The following is a 20863-nucleotide window of genomic DNA, read 5'->3' on the forward strand; positions in this document are numbered from 1 at the left end:
CAGGGTTTTATACATTATATAGGCTTACAGTGAAATCCAGAAGTCTGAGTCCACTACCACAATCTGTTCATTTCAATCATTCAGCTAAAACCACCACAGTTTATACTCGCATTTGTTATTCAAACATGTCATTAAAAACGGACACAAATCTTTTTCCTTTGAGAAAAGATGGTATGAAATTTCAATTTTTCTATATATGTTGTTCACACAGCACTTACTTTCATTTCCTAACGAAGTGGCGACACATTTATCATCTCAGTTTTCATTCCACTGCTGAACACAGGAAGAAAGCCTTGATTACTGATTAATCTGAATAACTTTTCGGTTGTAAGCGTGAGGTTTCTTTTTTTTTGGGGGGGGGGGGTTTCCCCCCCGTTTTCTCCCAGTTGTACTTGGCCAATTACCCCACTCTTCTGAGCCGTCCCGGTCTCTGCTCCGCCCCCTCCGCTGATCCGGGGAGGGCTGCAGACTACCACATGCCTCCCCCGATACATGTGGAGTCTCCAGCCGCTTCTTTTCACCTGGCAGTGAGGAGTTTCACCAGGGGGACGTAGCGCATGGGAGGGTCAAGCTATTTCCCTCAGTTCCCCCTCCCCCCTGAACAGGCGCCCCGACCGACCAGAGGAGGCGCTAGTGCAGCGACCAGGACACATACCCACATCTGGCTTCCTACCCACAGACACAGCCAATTGTGTCTGTAGGGAGGCCCGACCAAGCCGGAGGAAGACGGGGATTCAAACCACTGTGCCCCGTGTTGGTAGGCAACGGAATAGAGCGCTACGCTACCTGGACACCCCATAATCATAAGGTTTACATGAGGAGAGTGCTGCGTGAACGGTGCATTAAACCTACAGTCAAACATGGTGGTGGCAACTTTTCATTTTACACACACGGCAAAGAAACAGGAGGTGTGCAGACATCAGATAGAAAGGATACATCCATGAACTACAGGGAGCGCAAACTTGTGAAGCTGTGGGGAAACATCAGGAGAACCGTTTAAACCAGGAGAGAGCAGATCCCCGCCAGGCTGATCTCCCCTTCTCCGCTGCTCGGACTTGGCGACAAACCAGCCCTTTTTTCTCCTGCCAGGAGAAGGGGAAATACAGAGGCAGTGCCTGCGTATCTCCCCTTCTCCCGTGCTCGGACTTAGGTGAAACACCGGCTGAGGAGTTAGCACTCAATAGCGGGATAAAAAGGCTTTGAATCACCACAACGAGAGGTCGATGATGTCATAACTGTGCACAAACATTACCAGGCTGACAGGCCCAGGAGTATGAGAGATTAGCAGTGGACAGACACGCACACACACACACACACACGCACACACACACACACACACGGACGGACGGACGGACGGACGGAAAAAACAGTTTTCCTGCCAGTGTAAGACTTTCGCACAGCGCCCAAGTTGATTAAATGGAAAATACGGAAAAAAAAGTTTTTAATATGCAGCGCTCAAGCTAAAAAATCTACCTCATAAAAAACGCTTTGCCTGTCAGTCTGTGGATGTGCAGCTATCCCGGCAGACCCTCACACGAAGGCGACCAAGTCGAATATGAACCTGCACTTTCCAAAAGGAGAAGGTTTGCTATGCGACCGTTTTGGTCTAGGCTAACCCTGTCTGTCTCACATCATGGACTCCCCTACTCCCACTTTCTATTGTGAGTGCATAAGTGCAGTTACACTGACAATTACTGCAACATGCAGGGCACCATGAGTACCCAGATGCAGCACTCTTAACGGTAGAAACACTGAGAGTGAAACGCCTGACAAGTCAATGGTCCACAACTTTGCTATGTAGTGGGAGGGGAGGGGACCCCAACCTATTTTCAAACTTGTGAAAATGGCAGCTGAGGAAGATGCAGCTGTTGTGATTTCGTTTTCTTCACTCTGTTTCCACCTTTTCTTCTTTTTGCCTTTATTATGGTAAAGTTGAACAATAATAAACATCAATAGACATATATGCCAAGGGTTAAGGGGTAAATAAATCTACTACTACTACTACTACTACTACCACTACCACTACTTTCGGCTGCTCCCGTTAGGGGTCACCACAGCAAAACATCCGTTTCCATCTCTTCCTGTCCTCTGCATCTTCCTCTGTCACACCAACCACCTGCATGTCCTCCCTCACCACATCCATAAACCTCCTCTTTGGCCTTCCTCTTCTCCTCTTCCCTGGCAGCTCCATATTCAGCATCCTTCTCCCAGTATACCCAGCATCTCTCCTCCACACATGTCCAAGCCATCTCAATCTTGGCTCTCTTGCTTTGTTTCCAAACCGTCCAACCTGAGCGGTCCCTCTAATATACTCCTTCCTAATCCTGTCCTTCTTCATCACTCCCAATGAACATCTTATCATCTTCATCTCTGCCACCTCCACCTCCACCTCCTGTCTTTTCATCAGTGCCACTGTCTCCAAACCATACAACATAGCTGGTCTCACTACCATCTTGTAAACCTTCCCTTTAACTCTTGCTGGTACCCTTCTGTCACAAATCACTCCTGACACTCTTCTCCACCCACTCCAACCTGCCTGCACTCTCTTCTTCACCTCTCTTCTGCACTCCCTGTTACTTTGGACAGTTGACCCCAAGTATTTAAACTCATATGTCTTCGTCACCTCCACTCCTTGCACCCTCACCATTCCACTGTCCTCCCTCTCATTCACGCATAGGTATTCCTTCTTGCTCCTACTGACTTTCATTCCTCTTCTCTCCAGTGCACACCTCCACCTCTCCAGGCTCTCCTCCACCTGCACCCTACTCTCTCTACAGATCACAATGTCATCCGCAAACATCATCTTGTCCGTCAACCTGTCCATCACCATTGCAAACAAGAAAGGGCTCAGAGCCGATCCTTGATGTAATCCCACCTCCACCTTGAACCCATCTGTCATTCCAACCGCACACCTGACCACTGTCACACCGCCCTCATACATATCCTCAAGGCTCGTCTTCAGTTTTTACTTATTTTCAAAAAAAATACCCAGATTTTTTAGAAGAAGCAGATTGGTTTAAACTGATTTTCACCAAGATTTTGTTTCCACGGATCCAAAAGTTGTTCCTGTTTGTGTGAGGTTATGTAACAGTGCCCTCTTGTGGCGAAATTCGGCATGCTGGATGGCTTTGAAAAATAAAAACCGAAAACACTGAGCCTTGCATATCCTGCACCACTCCTACATACTTCTCTGCCACTCCTGACTTCCTCATACAATACCACACCTCCTCTCTCGGCACCCTGTCATATGCTTTCTCTAAATCCACAAAGACACAATGCAACTCCTTCTGACCTCCTCTATACTTCTCCATCAAGATTCTCAAAGCAAACACCACATCTGTGGTGCTCTTTCATGGCATGAAACCATACTGCTGCTGCTGATCATCACCTCTCTTCTTAACCTAGCTTCTATTACTCTTTCCCAAATCTTCATGCTGTGGCTGATCCACTTTATACCTCTGTAGTTGCTGCAGTTCTGCACATCACCCTTGTTCTTGAAAATCGGTACCAGTATGCTTCTTCTCCACTCCTCAGGCATCCTCTCCCTTTCCAAGATTGTGTTAAACTACTTAGTTAAAAACTCCACTGCCATCTCTCCTAAACATCTCCAAGGGGTAAATAAATAATATAATGGGGAAAAAAAGGCTCAGCAGTTCAATACAATCTACACATACTGAGAGTTTTTACGGCTTTGGGGTTTGTAGAGGGCTGAATAGTTAGCTGTTGTGACTGCTACAGTAAACACCACACCACACAAATGTAAGTTATGCATGTTTTATTTTCTCACTAACAACTGCAACCAGGCGGCGCATTGTCGCCAATATTTGACCGTGGTTGTCATCCGCTGCGTACTTCCCACGCTGCGTGAAACAGGGGTACTCACGACAAGTAAAACTGTTACCTGAACTGAAAGTCAACGTGAGCAAACAAGGCAGCAGATATTTTGGCGGGCGACAAATGCAGTCAAATTTTGGTGATAAAGCGCCACTCACTTGCAATTCACCGTGGAGGAAAAGGAGGAGAGTGCACAACAGCCGTGTTTGATTTGAGACAACACTATCCTTTCAAAATTCACACACTATGCAGCCAAGTACACACGGTAAGTGCACACAGCGCAGCACATGGAAGGCAACTAATGGAGGTAGTATGTGAGATGAGACAGGCTGCACGTCTTCAGCTCCATAATATAATGAAGCTGGGTAAACCGCTTACGCTCGCACAAGGGCAACTCACATCTACGGTTAACTCAGATCAGGCAGCCACAAGAGTACGTAACACTTCCTGTTTTCACTGCAACCTACAGGAAGTTGTTCCTTTATAACTCACATTTTTTTGGATTATCAAAATTATTTTTTTTATCCCCCCCCCTTTCTCCCAGTTGTGTTTGGCCAATTACCCCACTCTTTCGAGCCGTCCCGGTCTCTGCTCCACCCCCTCTGCTGATCCGGGGAGGGCTGCAGACTACCACATGCCTCCTCCCATACACGTGGAGTCACCAGCCGCTTCTTTTCACCTGGCAGTGAGGAGTTTCACCAGGGGGACATAGCACGTGGGAGGATCACACTATTTCCCCCAGTCCCCCTCACCCCCAAACAGGCGCCCCAACTGACCAGAGGAGGCGCTAATGCAGCGACCAGGACACATACCCACATCCGGCTTCCCACCTGCAGACACGACCAACTATGTCTGAAGGGACGCCCGATGAAGCCGGAGGTAACAACTTATAACTGCACAAAAAATGTAGGCTGACAGGCCCAGTAGTATGCACGATTAGCTGCAGACAGACGTGTTTTTACACACACACACACAAACACACACACACACACACACACACACATGAACAAATATATAAACCTCTCCAGGCTACGGGCTGACGGAGGTATTTCAGAAGTGATAGAGACAGTAAAGAGGTAAAACAGGCCTGTCTCTGCCAGACAACAGTCAGCTTGTGTCATCACCTCTGGCTGTGCAGCCAACTCTCTGAGCAGGTTGCTGTTCCACACAAACCTCTGGTCTGCCTGCAAACACAAACACGCAGCAAGTTAAGTGACAACAGCACTCATACATTACCCACAGAATTACATAAAGAGTGACATAAAAAACTTCATTCTGGATTATGTCAGTGGTAACTGACCCTCCCATCTATGATGTAAAAATACACAGTATAACTACAAAGTACAGCTCAACCCATTCATGGAGTAGCAAAGCTGTTGAAGGTGTGTGTTTGGGATGCAAAAATGTAAAGAGGGTCAGTTAATCACATGAAGGACAGCAGCCAGCTCAAGAGCTCACCCCCCCCCCCCCCCACACACACACACACACATTACATCCATCCATTATCCAAGCCACTTATCCCAACTGGGGTCGCGGGATGCTGGAGCCTATCCCAGCAGTCACTGGGCGGCAGGTGGGGAGACACCCTGGACAGGCCGCCGGGCCATCACAGGGCCACCACATTCACACCTAGGGACAATTTAGTATGTCCGATTCACCTGACCTACATGTCTTTGGACTGTGGGAGGAAACCGGAGCGTCCCAGAGGAAACCCACAGACATGGGGAGAACATGCCAACTCCACACAGAGGATGACCCGGGACGACCCCTAAGGTTAGATTACCCCGGGGCTCGAACCCAGAACCTTCTTACTGTGAGGCCGCGTCACCGTGCCATATATATACTTTTTTTCCCCTGTATCTATGTTGCTATTCCGCTCTTCATTATTTGAGCACTTATAACATCATTGACGGTTTCAAAAAAAAACACAATATATATAATGATATAATATTGGATACACTGCTATGAATTAGTGTCAGCTAAGATCCTAAAATCAAATCGTTCACATAAGAGATTTGCTATGAACAGCTCCCTAAACAGATGTGCTGCCAGCACAGTCACATCAGAGTGTGTCTGGACGTACACAGATGATACAGGCTTTTACATGCTGATAAGAAGTACAGTTCACTGAGAGTGTGCACATGTGTAGCACAACACAACACTCCACAGCTCAGCCTGTGTGTGACAGAGCCCAGATTCATTCTTATCCATCCTGTACCCTCTCCAGCAGGCTCATCTCTTGGAAGTCGTGGCTCGTGTTGGCCAGCCTCTGCAGGGTGTGGGTCAGGTCATAGTCGGTACAGAAGTAGAAGCCATCTGTATTCAGCACGTTGTTAATCATCGACAGTAAGGTCCTGTTTTCTTGTGACTAGAACAAAAAACAAACAAACCAACAAAAAAACACAACAGGCATTTAGTTTCCAGGCAGAAGTGACGAGTCATCAAGTATCTTGAACATTTAGTGTTGCCGACAAAAAATCCACCTTGGAAACATGTCTTCTAAGACTTGGATGCTCCAGCAAAAACTAAAAGCACAACACTGTAGTCACTACCGGTTTAATCAAACAGGCAACAACACCTGTAAAGATGGCACAAACTATTTCCCATCATAATTTCTCTTCCGACACAAGGCCTCAGTGCAGCATGCAGTGCTGAGTAATTAACCAAAACCTCAGTTCACTCTTGATGTTGGTCAAGATCGGTTCAATTATCAGAAACACTGAAACTTGGTTAATATTTTTTCTGAGCGTGGTGCTGAGGAGGAACATAACATGCAACGTGTACTATTGACAGTGGAGCACAGCAACACACCTTGCAATGTCTAGCCTGCTAGAAACTACAGTTTCACAAGTGAGACATCCAATACAGTACAGCGCCGCAATAATGACAATGACCATAATCCCTCATCTACACTGGCATATTCCAGCTTTCACAAATGACTACAGTAGGATGTAGGGAATCTGTTATGACTACTGTGGGATGTAGGAGATGTGTTATGACTACTGTGGGATGTAGGAGATGTGTTATGACTACTGTGGGATGTAGGAGATGTGTTATGACTACTGTGGGATGTAGGAGATGTGTTATGACTACTGTGGGATGTAGATGTGTAATGATTAATGTGGGATGTAGGAGACGTGTTATGACTACTGTGGGATGTAGGAGACGTGTTATGACTATTGTGGTATATATGAGATATGTTATGACTACTGTGGGCTGTAGGAGAAGTGTGATGACTACTGTGGGATGTAGAAGACGTGTTATGACTACTGTTGGCTGTAGGAGACGTGGTATGACTACTGTTGGCTGTAGAAGATGTGTTACGACTACTGTGGGATGCAGGAAATGTGTTATGTCTACCGTGGGATGTAGAAGATGTGTCATGACTACTGTGGGATGTAGGAAAATGTGTTGTGACTACTGTGGGATGTAGGAGATGTGTTACGACTACTGTGGGATGTAGGAAATGTGTTATGTCTACTGTGGGATGTAGGAAATGTGTTATGTCTACTGTGGGATGTAGAAGATGTGTCATGACTACTGTGGGATGTAGATGTGTTATGAGTACTGTGGGATGTAGATATGTTATGACTACTGTGGGATGTAGGAGATATGTTATGACTACTGTGGGATGTAGGAGATATGTTATGACTACTGTGGGATGTAGATGTGTTATGAGTACTGTGGGATGTAGATATGTTATGACTACTGTGGGATGTAGATGTGTTATGACTACTGTGGGATGTAGATATGTTATGACTACTGTGGGATGTAGGAGATATGTTATGACTACTGTGGGATGTAGATATGTTATGACTACTGTGGGATGTAGGAGATATGTTATGACTACTGTGGGATGTAGATGTGTTATGACTACTGTGGGATGTAGATATGTTATGACTACTGTGGGATGTAGGAGATATGTTATGACTACTGTGGGATGTAGGAGATATGTTATGACTACTGTGGGATGTAGATATGTTATGACTACTGTGGGATGTAGGAGATATGTTATGACTACTGTGGGATGTAGGAGATATGTTATGACTACTGTGGGATGTAGATATGTTATGACTACTGTGGGATGTAGGAGATATGTTATGACTACTGTGGGATGTAGGAGATGTGTTATGACTACTGTGGGATGTAGGAGATATGTTATGACTACTGTGGGATGTAGGAAATGTGTTATGACTACTGTGGGATGTAGGAAATGTGTTATGAGTACTGTGGGATGTAGGAGATGTGTTATGACTACTGTGGGATGTAGGAGATGTGTTACGAGTACTGTGGGATGTAGGAGATATGTTATGACTACTGGGGGATGTAGGAAAATGTGTTATGACTACTGTGGGCTGTAGAAGATATGCTATGACTACTGTGGGATGTAGGAGATGCATTATGACTACTGTGGGATGTAGGAAATGTGTTATGAATACTGTGGGCTGTAGAAGATATGCTATGACTACTGTGTGATGTAGGAGATGTGTTATGAGTACTGTGGGATGTAGGAGAAGTGTTATGAATACTGTGGGCTGGAAAAGATATGCTATGACTACTGTGGGATGTAGGAGAAGTGTTATGAATACTGTGGGCTGTAGAAGATATGCTATGACTACTATGGGATGTAGGAGATGTGTTATGACTACTGCAGTATGGATATAGCAGATGTGTTATTGCTGAGGGAGGGAAGAGACAGGGAGAGAGGTGATTATGAAAAGTCTGGTTGACAGAGGGTATTTTCATGTTACGTGGGATTTTAAATGCCATTTTAATTTGAACAGTGGATAATCTTGTTTAGAAAAACAATTTCACTGGTCATTGTCAAAATAAGTTGAAAAAAAATCTAAATCAACATTTATTCCCAAAACTGAATCAAAATTGAACCCAACTCATAAAAACCTTTTCCCATTACATTCAGCTGCCCACCGGTGAGGATTTTATACCACTTTGCATTCCAGTTGGGCTACTGAGATCTGGTTGCTAAACCAGTTAACTTGGACAGTGAGGCTTTTTGTGTGGCACACTTGCTTTTCCTGACTAAACGGATGCATCTGCTTCCCTACATTCCTGTTACCTCGTCAGCACTTTATTTTCCTGCTTTTGCTATGGACTGCAACCGTCGTGACAGTCTATTCTGTGTTACTACCAACCCCTCTGCTATCGTCTTACACTGTTCAATTCTGCAGTGGCATTTACAGTCTCAATTCAAGGAAGCCCTTTCAGTTTGTGCTACAAAAATAGAAACCAAGATTAATAATGCACACTCCCAGCTTCACGGAAATTAGATAGCATTGTTTATTTCAGGCAGCAGAGAATAAAAGTGATCCTAGTGAAACCTAAGGTCCACTTCTCATTTAGAGCTACAGTTTACACCAGCAACCCCCAAATCCCCACCTCTTGCTATTACTCCAGCCAGTTTCATGCTTGTCAATCCAAATTTGTGATGATGTGATGGTCTTCAGTAGGGCTGGGCGATATGACAATATAAATCATATGACGGTAGAAAATGTCTATCATTTCATATTAATCCCAATCGTTTATTGCGTTGTGCCGCAAATCACTCTTTATTGGCAATATTTTTCATCATTTGGACATCCTTTTCCGCTCTTTGCACAGCAAGGACACAGGCAGGAAATTTGCATGAAGGCAATACAAACAAACATGGAGCACAGTGAACGTAACGCAGAACGGGGTAATTCCGAACAGGACTCCGACCATCAAGGACAAAACAAGGAGCTTGTACCTAAAAGAGGGGCTTCTTCTATCATATGGACGTGGTCTGGGTATGAAAAGTCTGAGACGGACCAGAAAACCATACAAAATATGCCACACACCGGTCCCCACAACAGACTTAAACACCACTAGCCTCTTTTATCACCGACGCAACTACAGCTGAAAGTGTTTTCTATTTACCATTTTATATTTTATACACTACCGTTCAAAAGTTTGGGATCACCCAAACAATTTCATGTTTTCCATGAAAAGTCACACTTATTCACCACCATATGCTGTGAAATGAATAGAAAATAGAGTCAAGACATTGACAAGGTTAGAAATAATGATTTTTATTTGAAATAAGATTTTTTTTACATCAAACTTTGCTTTCGTTAAAGAATCCTCCATTTGCAGCAATTACAGCATTGCAGACCTTTGGCATTCTAGCTGTTAATTTGTTGAGGTAATCTGGAGAAATTGCACCCCACGCTTCCAGAAGCAGCTCCCACAAGTTGGATTGGTTGGATGGGCACTTCTTTGAGCAGATTGAGTTTCTGGAGCATCACATTTGTGGGGTCAATTAAACGCTCAAAATGGCCAGAAAAAGAGAACTTTCATCTGAAACTCGACAGTCTATTCTTGTTCTTAGAAATGAAGGCTATTCCATGCGAGAAATTGCTAAGAAATTGAAGATTTCCTACACCGGTGTGTACTACTCCCTTCAGAGGACAGCACAAACAGGCTCTAACAGGTACTATTTAATGAAGATGCCAGTTGGGGACCTGTGAGGCGTCTGTTTCTCAAACTAGAGACTCTAATGTACTTATCTTCTTGCTCAGTTGTGCAACGCGGCCTCCCACTTCTTTTTCTACTCTGGTTAGAGCCTGTTTGTGCTGTCCTCTGAAGGGAGTAGTACACACCGGTGTAGGAAATCTTCAATTTCTTAGCAATTTCTCGCATGGAATAGCCTTCATTTCTAAGAACAAGAATAGACTGTCGAGTTTCAGATGAAAGTTCTCTTTTTCTGGCCATTTTGAGCGTTTAATTGACCCCACAAATGTGATGCTCCAGAAACTCAATCTGCTCAAAGAAGTGCCCATCCAACCAATCCAACTTGTGGGAGCTGCTTCTGGAAGCGTGGGGTGCAATTTCTCCAGATTACCTCAACAAATTAACAGCTAGAATGCCAAAGGTCTGCAATGCTGTAATTGCTGCAAATGGAGGATTCTTTGACGAAAGCAAAGTTTGATGTAAAAAAAATCTTATTTCAAATACAAATCATTATTTCTAACCTTGTCAATGTCTTGACTCTATTTTCTATTCATTTCACAACATATGGTGGTGAATAAGTGTGACTTTTCATGGAAAACACAAAATTGTTTGGGTGATCCCAAACTTTTGAACGGTAGTGTACATTAGTATTTTATATTTTGTTACATGTTTAATTGAAATGTGTGCAAAAGTTCTAAATAAAAGGAGAAAATCAAATATGAGTAAGTATCTTTTATTTGTCAAGTATATTATTCAAAATGTAATACGAAATAGGCCTTTCCATGTGGTCATTTTATATAAACACTGAATTTATAGAAAATGTCCTATATCGTAATATGTACCGTTATCATATGAATGACCTATACCGAGATATGTATCATTATCGTGATATGAATGACCTATATTGTGATGAGTATGATTATCATATGAATGACCTATATCATGATATGCATCGTTATAGTGATGTGAATGACCTATATCGTGATATGTATCGTTATCATAATATGAATGACCTATATCGTGATATGAATCGTTATCGTGATATGAATGACCTATATCGTGATATGAATCGTTATCGTGATATGAATGACCTATATCGTGATATGTACCGTTATTGTGATATGAATGACCTATATCGTGATAGGTATCGTTATAGTGATGTGAATGACCTATATCGTGATATGTATCGTTACAGTGATGTGAATGACCTATATCGTGATATGTATCATTATCATGATATGAACGACCTATATCGTGATATGAGATTTTGGTCATATCGCACAGCCCTAGTCTTCAGTACTGGGCAATTACACTTCCATTGTAAGTATTACAGACTAACAATGGATAGAAGCCTCTAAATTGCTGGATTAAAACAAAAAGTTCTGTAAAAAGAGGGTAAGAAAATTATTTTGAAATCAAGGTGTGAATTAGTATTGGTCACCTGGAGCTCTGTGAGGTGAAGCACTGTCTTCTTATAAGAGATCACATCAAACTCAACTGCCTTCCATACAGCGTGACCAAGAAGGTTGCCTACATTCTTCTTCTTGGTTATTACAATGAGATACATTCCTGTTTGGGTAGAGTGATTCACAACATCCATCAGTAGTACCATGTACAACACATCTGAGCCAAGAAATCAACCACATCAGTACAACGTTACAAGAGTAATGTGCCTTGGTACCCACCTGCTACGAGGCGAATGGTTCCCATGATACCACAGATTGGCCTGGTGACTGCTGAGAGAGGAACATCCTTTTTCTCTGAACCCCCCCCCCAAAAAAACAACAACAATTTTTAAAAAATGAATTGTTTTAAGATCTTGAAGTACATTTGTCATGAAGCTACTTATACCAACCACTTCTTATTTGTACCAACTTTTTAAATAATAAATTCATTCAACTTCGAGAAAATTTCCATCATCAATAATAAAGTCAACTTGCATATCATAAAAGAGCTAACTATGTAAGGGCATGGGGACATGACAGTTAGAATCTAGGTGAAGGCATGCTCACACAATAAAGTCTTTCTATATGAAACCATCATCTATTAGTAGTGTAGGTTTTAGTTCCTATACACTTTAAAAGTGGTCTATTACTTGAGACTCAGTTTCAAACCTGTGAGGGTCATCTCATTGGACACCCTGTCGATGGCAAGGACAGCATCAGCCCCCTCATCACAGGCCTCGATATAGAATTTTTCCAAGGTTGTATGCCTAAGACACAGCAAAAGTTTAATCATGCTATTATTCACCTGTTTGACCCAACTGTCAATCATATAGTATGACAGATGTCTGGCACACCAGCCTGTGGAATGTTTCCAAACTGGGGAGCCAGTTTGGAGTTATGAAGAAAAATACAAAAAAGTGTGACACAGCCCCAGAAATTGACCTGTAAAGACAGAAGCACATGTTCTAGTAAATGTGTGCATGTCCCTAGCGATAGTATCCTCTACTGTAACTGAATAGCCTTGGAGTAACAGCAAGCAAAGGTCCACTATGGCATTACTGTATCAGTGTTAAGGAGGTAACAATTGGGGGCATGTGGGTAGTGTGGCGGTCTAGTCCGTTGCCTACCAACACGGGGAACACCGGTTCGAATCTCCGTGTTACCTCCAGCTTGGTCGGGCGTCCCTACAGACACAACTGGCCGTGTCTGCAGGTGGGAAGCCGGGTGTGGGTATGTGTCCTGGTCACTGCACTAGCGCCTCCTCTGGCCAGTCGGGGCGCCTGTTCGGGGGGGGGGGGGACTGGGGGAATAGCGTGATCCTCTCACGCGCTAAGTCCCCCTGGTGAAACTCCTCACTGTCATGTGAAAAGAAGCGGCTGGTGACTCCACATGTATCGGAGGAGACGTGGTAGTCTGCAGCCCTCCCCAGATTGGCAGAGGGGGTGGCACAGCGACCAGGACGGCTCAGAAGAGTGGGGTAACTGGCCAAGTAAAATTGGGGTGAAAAAGGGGGAAAAAGCCAAAAAGAAAAAAAAGGAGGTAACGATTCAGATTTCTTTCCTTCAGCGTGTGGCAAGGAGGGTAGGGGTTGGGTCTTGGACATGACTGCCAGTGCCCATTTGCCTACTTTGTTTTCCACCATTTTCATCTGTGTGTGTGTGTGTGTTTTTCTTTTTTAGTTGCTATTTCTTTTCAACAGCACAACTGATGGAACAACACCATTCACAATGTCATATGATGACTATTTTATGTCACGTTAGTTCCCACATTTTCGGTGGTTGACAGCAGTATTTGGACCTCAAACCTGGTCTGGGTGCTGCTCACTATATAAATTACAATAACTTTTACTTGTGGCAGTTCTGCCAGGGTGGGCTGTGTCAGTAAGAATATTATCAAGAAACTATGAAGCTTAATTCACTTGTAGATACACACTTCGCCCACTGCTGCGTTGTCTGACCTTAACATATCAGGTGAATATTACTAAACTGGCACAAAATCACAACATTTCCTGGCACGGTGACAGTGTCCAGTCTTTCCTCAGGCTAATTAGCACTGATCATTAAATTCTTACAAAAAGTGGCCCCTAAAGAGCAAGAATGTAAAGCAGTGAAACTGAACCATGAGTGTAACACTGTCTGACGGGTTCGGGTTATTGTGGACCAGATGGCGTGGGGACAGGCCTTCAGAATCATCCCGTTTCAACTATCAAGTCAGCTTCTGGATGAACCCACGAGCACAACACAGACCTAAGAGATCCCACACAGGAAAAACGGCCTCGTCTTCACCCGCAGCTGAGTGGTTTTTCTGGGCGGTGTTGTGAAACACTCAGCTGCTTCCATACAGGCTCCCTATTGTTGTGGTCTTAGACTGCACACTGCTGAAAACACACTTGGGCTGCTGCTGCAGGAACTGCCTTGCCTACACCGCTGCGCGTCCTGCAGGGCGGCGCTGTTCTCCTCCGTGTCACACCAGGGGGGCCAGGCCGACCTGACGGCTGCTGACTTCTGCACCCTGCACCCACTGCGGGGGGGGGGGTGCACCCTCTGCGGGGGGGGGGTGCAGGGTGATGTGGCATATGAATGGTGTTTGACCACGGTGGCAGATTAAGTCACACTTGTGACGTCCGCACTCGTGTTGGGGCCGACAAGCTATGACGCCTTCATTCATTCACTCACTCACTCACTCACTCACTCACTACCGACGACGCCCTGTTGCCAAATTGGCCTAAACTCGCCAACAAAGTAACTTCTTCCTCCAACTAAACACTCGACAACGAAACACACGTCAACAAAAGAGATGAACAACATGAATCTCCATGAAAATGGGCTGTTTCGGTCTTGTAGGTTTGGTATGACGCGACCTCGGCCTGTGTAGGGCGGACAGTTGCCACGACACACCGGGCAGCGGCGGCAGAGCGGCGGACCGGCGGCAGAGCGGCGGACCGGCGGCGCGGCGGCGGAGCAGGTCCTACCAGCTAGCGTTCAACCGGACGGTGTGTCGCCTACTGCCGACAAACACCGACTAACGCCGAGCCGGCGCCGCCGCTCTGCCGCCGCCGCTCTGCCGGCCTCCGCACCGGCCCCGCAGAATGTTTGTCGCTTCTTTTCTTTTTTTTAAATTGGAGAACAACAAAATAAGTCTATGTTGACTGTACTTACAAATTGAACCTCTCATAGGCGGTCGCCATCTTGACTTCGTGTATCTGACCTAGGTGACGTCAGAATAATAAATTGCGTGCACTGTGAACATGCCAGGTGCGTTGTACAATATCCCCCTTTAAGAGTATCTAAAACTATGAATTACTTAACTATCTTTACTCCCTGAACTTGGCAACCATAGAAGGCAGGGTAATGGGTGGCTCAAAAGAGAAAGATACGTGCTTTTTTATAAACTTTAATGTACATTTTCAGGAAACTTACAAAAATGATCAGTGAATAACTTCACAATACAGTTTCCAGACAACAACAATGCAACAAAAAGAATACAAACAGGGGGGTACTGGCCCAAAAAAGGTCACATGGATAATAAGCTCAGGCTTTGTGTGTTGCCAGTGTGTTTGCAGCTTTTTTATTGTTCGGTCCGTGCAGACTACTGGAACAATGTCCCACTTCTATTGTAAATTCTGGTGTCCTTGGTTTTTTCTTTGCCCATTTACAGGTGAATCGGACGTACTAAATTGTCCCTAGGTGTGAATGTGGTGACCCTGTGATGGCCCGGCGGCCTGTCCAGGGTGTCTCCCCGCCCGCCGCCCGGTGACTGCTGGGATAGGCTCCAGCACCCCAGGACCCTGAGTAAGGATAAGTGGTTTGGATGATGGATGGATGGATGGATGGATGGATGGATGGATGTTTCCCTAATAAAATAAAAAGGCCCGCTGCCCGGTGACTGCTGGGATTGGCTCCAGCACCCCAGGACCCTGACTAAGGATAAGTGGTTTGGATGATGGATGGGTGGATGGATGGATGTTTCCCTAATAAAATAAAAAGGCCCGCTGCCCGGTGACTGCTGGGATTGGCTCCAGCACCCCGCGACCCTGAGTAAGGATAAGTGGTTTGGATGATGGATGGGTGGATGGATGGATGGATGGATGGATGGATGGATGGATGGATGGGTGTTTCCCTAATAAAATAAAAAGGCCTGCGGCCCGGTGACTGCTGGGATAGGCTCCAGCACCCCAGGACCCTGACTAAGGATAAGTGGTTTGGATGATGGATGGGTGGATGGATGGATGGATGGATGGATGTTTCCCTAATAAAATAAAAAGGCCTGCTGCCCGGTGACTGCTGGGATTGGCTCCAGCACCCCGCGACCCTGAGTAAGGATAAGTGGTTTGGATGATGGATGGGTGGATGGATGGATGGGTGGATGGATGGATGGATGGATGGATGGATGGATGGATGGATGGATGGGTGTTTCCCTAATAAAATAAAAAGGCCTGCGGCCCAGTGACTGCTGGGATAGGCTCCAGCACCCCAGGACCCTGACTAAGGATAAGTGGTTTGGATGATGGATGGGTGGATGGATGGATGGATGGATGGATGGGTGTTTCCCTAATAAAATAAAAAGGCCTGCGGCCCGGTGACTGCTGGGATAGGCTCCAGCACCCCAGGACCCTGACTAAGGATAAGTGGTTTGGATGATGGATGGATGGTTCAAAATAAATGTTCTTTTATTTTCAATGTCACTATTTTCATTAAAAAATAGAAATTATTTTTTCCCAGTTGTAATTCGTTCACTGTAAAACACGTTACATATACTATGTTCAACTTCCAACCAATAAAACTACATAAATGCAGCCATAAAAAAGGTGAGAAAGACACGTCCTCCGCTGGCTTCATACAGTTCCCAATGTGTGAAGGAGGTTGGGTTATTTGACCACGTGTATAATTACAGAATTGTTGGTAGTTTATGTTTTGCATATATTTTTGCATACATCTATTGTTCAGTTTTCTGAATGAATGTATTCAAAAATAAACACGGTGAGATGACTGTGAGGTGATTTACTTCTATGAAATACCATAGGGACTGACTGGGCCTCTGGCTGTGAGGGTTCTTGGAATGTGCTGCTATTTGAAATCAATGTGATGACTGACTTCCTCAAATGTCAATTAGGAAGTGATAAGTTGGGAACAGTAAAATAATTGTAACAAGAATACAAGAAATGATCAAGGCATGAGGAAAAGCTGGGTCTTATTTCATTTGTAATCAGACGTTTCAAGCCTTGGCAAGACAAGCTGTTATGCAAGTTGTCTTTCGGGCTGCACACGTTCTGTGGCCTCTCTCCATGACACAACAGTCCATGTAGATGGATATAGGGTCCTTTCACCTGAGTGGCTTTTTTTTGGGTGAAAATCTGTGCAATTAATATCAAAACCCAAAACTTCTCACATGAGTGGCCACAGCTAAACAGAAAATAACACATGATGGACCACTGACACGCTTAAACGTTGACCACAGCTATAAAATAAATCATGTGACATGTGGAGGCAGTGTATTTCACACAGAGCACCTCCCAAATATTACTAAATCTGACTATTTGTCAGAATCAGAATTAACTTTAGTGGACGAGTCTGCCTATACACATGAGGAATTTGACTCTCGTACACAGCAGCTTCTTGCACTTGCAGACGTCACTCATATAATATCTGATGGATCCTCTTGTTGAATTCTTATGGTTTTATTATGATCATTTGTTGTTTGTTTTATTTATCTTTTCTACAGATGTGATGTTTGCTTTGAGAATGTTGATGGAGAAGTATAGAGAAGGCCAGAAGGAGTTACATTGTGTCTTTGTAGATTTAGAGAAAGCTTATGACAGGGTGCCGAGAGAGGAGGTGTGGTATTGTATGAGGAAGTCAGGAGTTGCAGAGAAGTATGTAGGAGTGGTGCAGGATATGTATGAGGGCGGTGTGACAGTGGTGAGGTGTGTGGTTGGAATGACAGATGAGTTCAAGGTGGAGGTGGGATTACATCAAGGATCAGCTCTGAGCCCTTTCTTGTTTGCTATGGTGATGGACAGGTTGACGGACAAGATCAGGCAGGAGTCTCCGTGGACGATGATGTTTGCGGATGACATTGTGATCTGTAGTGAGAGTAGGGTGCAGGTGGAGGAGAGCCTGGAGAGGTGGAGGTATGCACTGGAGAGAAGAGGAATGAAAGTCAGTAGGAGCAAGACGGAATACCTATGCGTGAATGAGAGGGAGGACACTGGAATGGTCAGGATGCAAGGAGTGGAGGTGACGAAGGTGGATGAGTTTAAATACTTGGGGTCAACTGTCCAAAGTAACAGGGAGTGTAGAAGAGAGGTGAAGAAGAGAGTGCAGGCAGGGTGGAGTGGGTGGAGAAGAGTGTCAGGAGTGATTTGTGACAGAAGGGTACCAGCAAGAGTTAAAGGGAAGGTTTACAAGATGGTAGTGAGACCAGCTATGTTGTATGGTTTGGAGACAGTGGCACTGATGAAAAGACAGGAGGAGGAGCTGGAGGTGGCAGAGATGAAGATGATAAGATTTTCATTGGGAGTGATGAAGAAGGACAGGATTAGGAACGAGTATATTAGAGGGACAGCTCAGGTTGGCCGGTTTGGAGACAAAGCAAGAGAGGCAAGATTGAGATGGTTTGGACATGTGTGGAGGAGAGATGCTGGGTATATTGGGAGAAGGATGCTGAATATGGAGCTGCCAGGGAAGAGGAGAAGAGGAAGGCCAAAGAGGAGGTTTATGGATGTGGTGAGGGAGGACATGCAGGTGGCTGGTGTGACAGAGGAAGATGCAGAAGACAGGAAGAGATGGAAACGGATGATTTGCTGTGGTGACCCCTAATGGCAGCAGCCGAAAGTAGTAGTAGTAGTAGTAGTAGTAGTAGTAGTAGTAGTAGTAGTAGTAGTAGTAGTAGTCGATTTATGCTTGGTCTTTTTAAACAAAAATATTTTGCATGTTGGAAATAAAGATACTTGATTTGATGGTTGAGCTTTGAATTCTATCCCCATATTCCTCAATAGCCCCCACTGCTTTTGGCTGTGGGTCATCTGTTTCTTCTGCCAGTTTTGGTCCCACACTTGCAAAAGAATGGTTAAACCCAGTTACCACATCATTCATATTGTTTATAGCTTTATCATTGTCCAGGAAATGCTAGGGTAACTTGTGTTTGTTGATCCATTTCTAATAATGCTATTTAATACTCCCCATGTGCCCTTGGTATTGTCTGTGTTTTCCTCTAATATTTTGTTATAATGTTCCTTCTTGCACATTCTCATAATATCAATTAACTTGTTTTTATATATTTCTTATCCATTTTCTGCCTCTACTGTTCTACATGTTATGAAAAGTCTATAAAGAGCTTTTTTTTAAACAGGCATTTTGCAGGCCCTCTGTAATCCACAGTCTATCCTCGTAGTTTTGCTTCCTGTTGTATTGTTTTATTGGGCCGTTTTTGTCCTATAGTGTTATAACTATACTGAGACATGTATTGTATGGATGAATGGGCTCGGTAGCCCTTGGCTAACGGGTTGCACCCTTTAGGCGGCTTGGTTAACGGTGCGGGCGATACAGGTTCGCGTCCCGGCTGTGGCGACGGTTCCCGGGCTGCCCCCCCCCCCCGAATTCGATGCATTGGTGTCGAAGTGGGATGGTGAGATCGTGAAGGGCCGTGGGGGGCCATCGGAGGCGTTTCTCGAAGGAGGGGCGTCGTGTAACGTACACGAATAAGAGCATTATAGGCTTTGTCAATGTCATATTCCTCATTGACTTTTTCCAGTTTTGTTTTTTAATAATTCATTTTTAAATGCACCCATGGCTTCCTCCGTATTTAATCACATTGTCTTCCTTAGCCTTCACACAATCACAGCCATAGATCCCAGAAACTGGCAAATGGTCACATGTCGTTCGTTAACAAGCCGCTCACTGTGTTGTTGCCCATGTTATCCAAAGGACTGTGTAGCTTGGTCTAGTCAGAAAGGCCCGAACTGGGGAAGCCTCTTGGATGAGAGGCGGAACGTCTTCACGTTCACGGATATATACCAAGTCCAGTTGCACCTGATTCAACTCCTTTGGATTACCATGACCCGGATGAATGAGAACATTCACAGACACGCCCATGTTGGCACAGTGTGACGTCATTCTGCTGGTACGTCATTCTGCTGGGTTTTGTGATTATAGCCTAACTACCGAGATTCTAAGTCACTGGTGACAAAAAAATGTACTTCACGTAGATCATAAACCCTTGGAAATAAAAACGACTGGTTGAAATCGGTCGAGAAAGGTAAACGTTATAGCGCTTTTTATCCGGAAAGCCCGCAGCTCCCCCGTGTACCTGCGTTGTTTAGGGGCCAGTCTTGCCCGGCCCAATATGGCGGCGACGGTGACGTACACTCGCGCGGTCAATGCGGCGTTCGGGTATAAACACTGGTTCAAAATGAAACTGCACGTTTTTGAACAAAATCGCTGGAACGCAAACACAAATCACATGGACGAGGTGCTGCTTCATCGCCATCTGGTGGTCAAACAAAGAAAAAGCTGGGTAATATTTAAAGTCATGTGATTGCATGTGCTCGGTTGAAGAGAGCAGTTTGTTTGAGGTGTATCTTCGTAGATCAATCTGTACCGGCTTGCTGAAGCAATGCTATGTTCTTTGTTTTGGGATACAATGTCCTCAAATGACTTTGCCATCATAATTTATTCCTTAAACATATTTCTACCTGTTGTGTTGCTAAGGGACCACTCGAAGACACACACGTCTGTTAGCATACGCTTCTTTACTTCAACAACCACGTCACACTCCTTCTCCCCTCTTGCAGTCACTTACATCATATCTTGCCCTCTAGCTCCCCCTGCTGTCCTCCAACGGCATCGACTCAAGACGTCAACACTACCATACTATTTTGTCATATCACAGTGACCAACATGAAACTGTTTTAGGTTACTGCTGATATTTGGTGGCGCGAGCTTCTTCTTCTTTTTTTAATACTCTATTATTATTATTATTATTATTATTATTATATTTAGAATACTCTATTTGGGGAGAGGGACTGGATACAGCATTAAAACATTGGTACAGTTTGAGTGTTAGAAAAGCGCTATATAAGTTTGATTTATTGTTAT

General features: G+C 44.6%; 1 protein-coding gene across 1 annotated transcript in view; it reads right to left on the reverse strand.

The window, feature by feature from the left end:
• sacm1la (SAC1 like phosphatidylinositide phosphatase a) overlaps nucleotides 1–14959 on the reverse strand; it is a 36483-nt gene extending 21524 nt beyond the window's left edge. Inside the window, exons 1-7 of the mRNA XM_056298125.1 lie at nucleotides 14927–14959; nucleotides 12438–12535; nucleotides 12009–12083; nucleotides 11765–11892; nucleotides 6053–6202; nucleotides 4959–5018; nucleotides 937–970 (exon numbers count right to left, since the gene is read on the reverse strand). Coding sequence (XP_056154100.1) covers nucleotides 937–970; nucleotides 4959–5018; nucleotides 6053–6202; nucleotides 11765–11892; nucleotides 12009–12083; nucleotides 12438–12535; nucleotides 14927–14955 — 574 coding nt within the window. The 5' untranslated portion in view covers nucleotides 14956–14959. The remainder of the gene's footprint in view (nucleotides 1–936; nucleotides 971–4958; nucleotides 5019–6052; nucleotides 6203–11764; nucleotides 11893–12008; nucleotides 12084–12437; nucleotides 12536–14926) is intronic.
• Nucleotides 14960–20863: the final 5904 nt, after the last annotated feature.

Source organism: Lampris incognitus, chromosome 18 (assembly GCF_029633865.1).
Source record: "Lampris incognitus isolate fLamInc1 chromosome 18, fLamInc1.hap2, whole genome shotgun sequence".
NCBI classification, from domain to species: domain Eukaryota; kingdom Metazoa; phylum Chordata; class Actinopteri; order Lampriformes; family Lampridae; genus Lampris; species Lampris incognitus.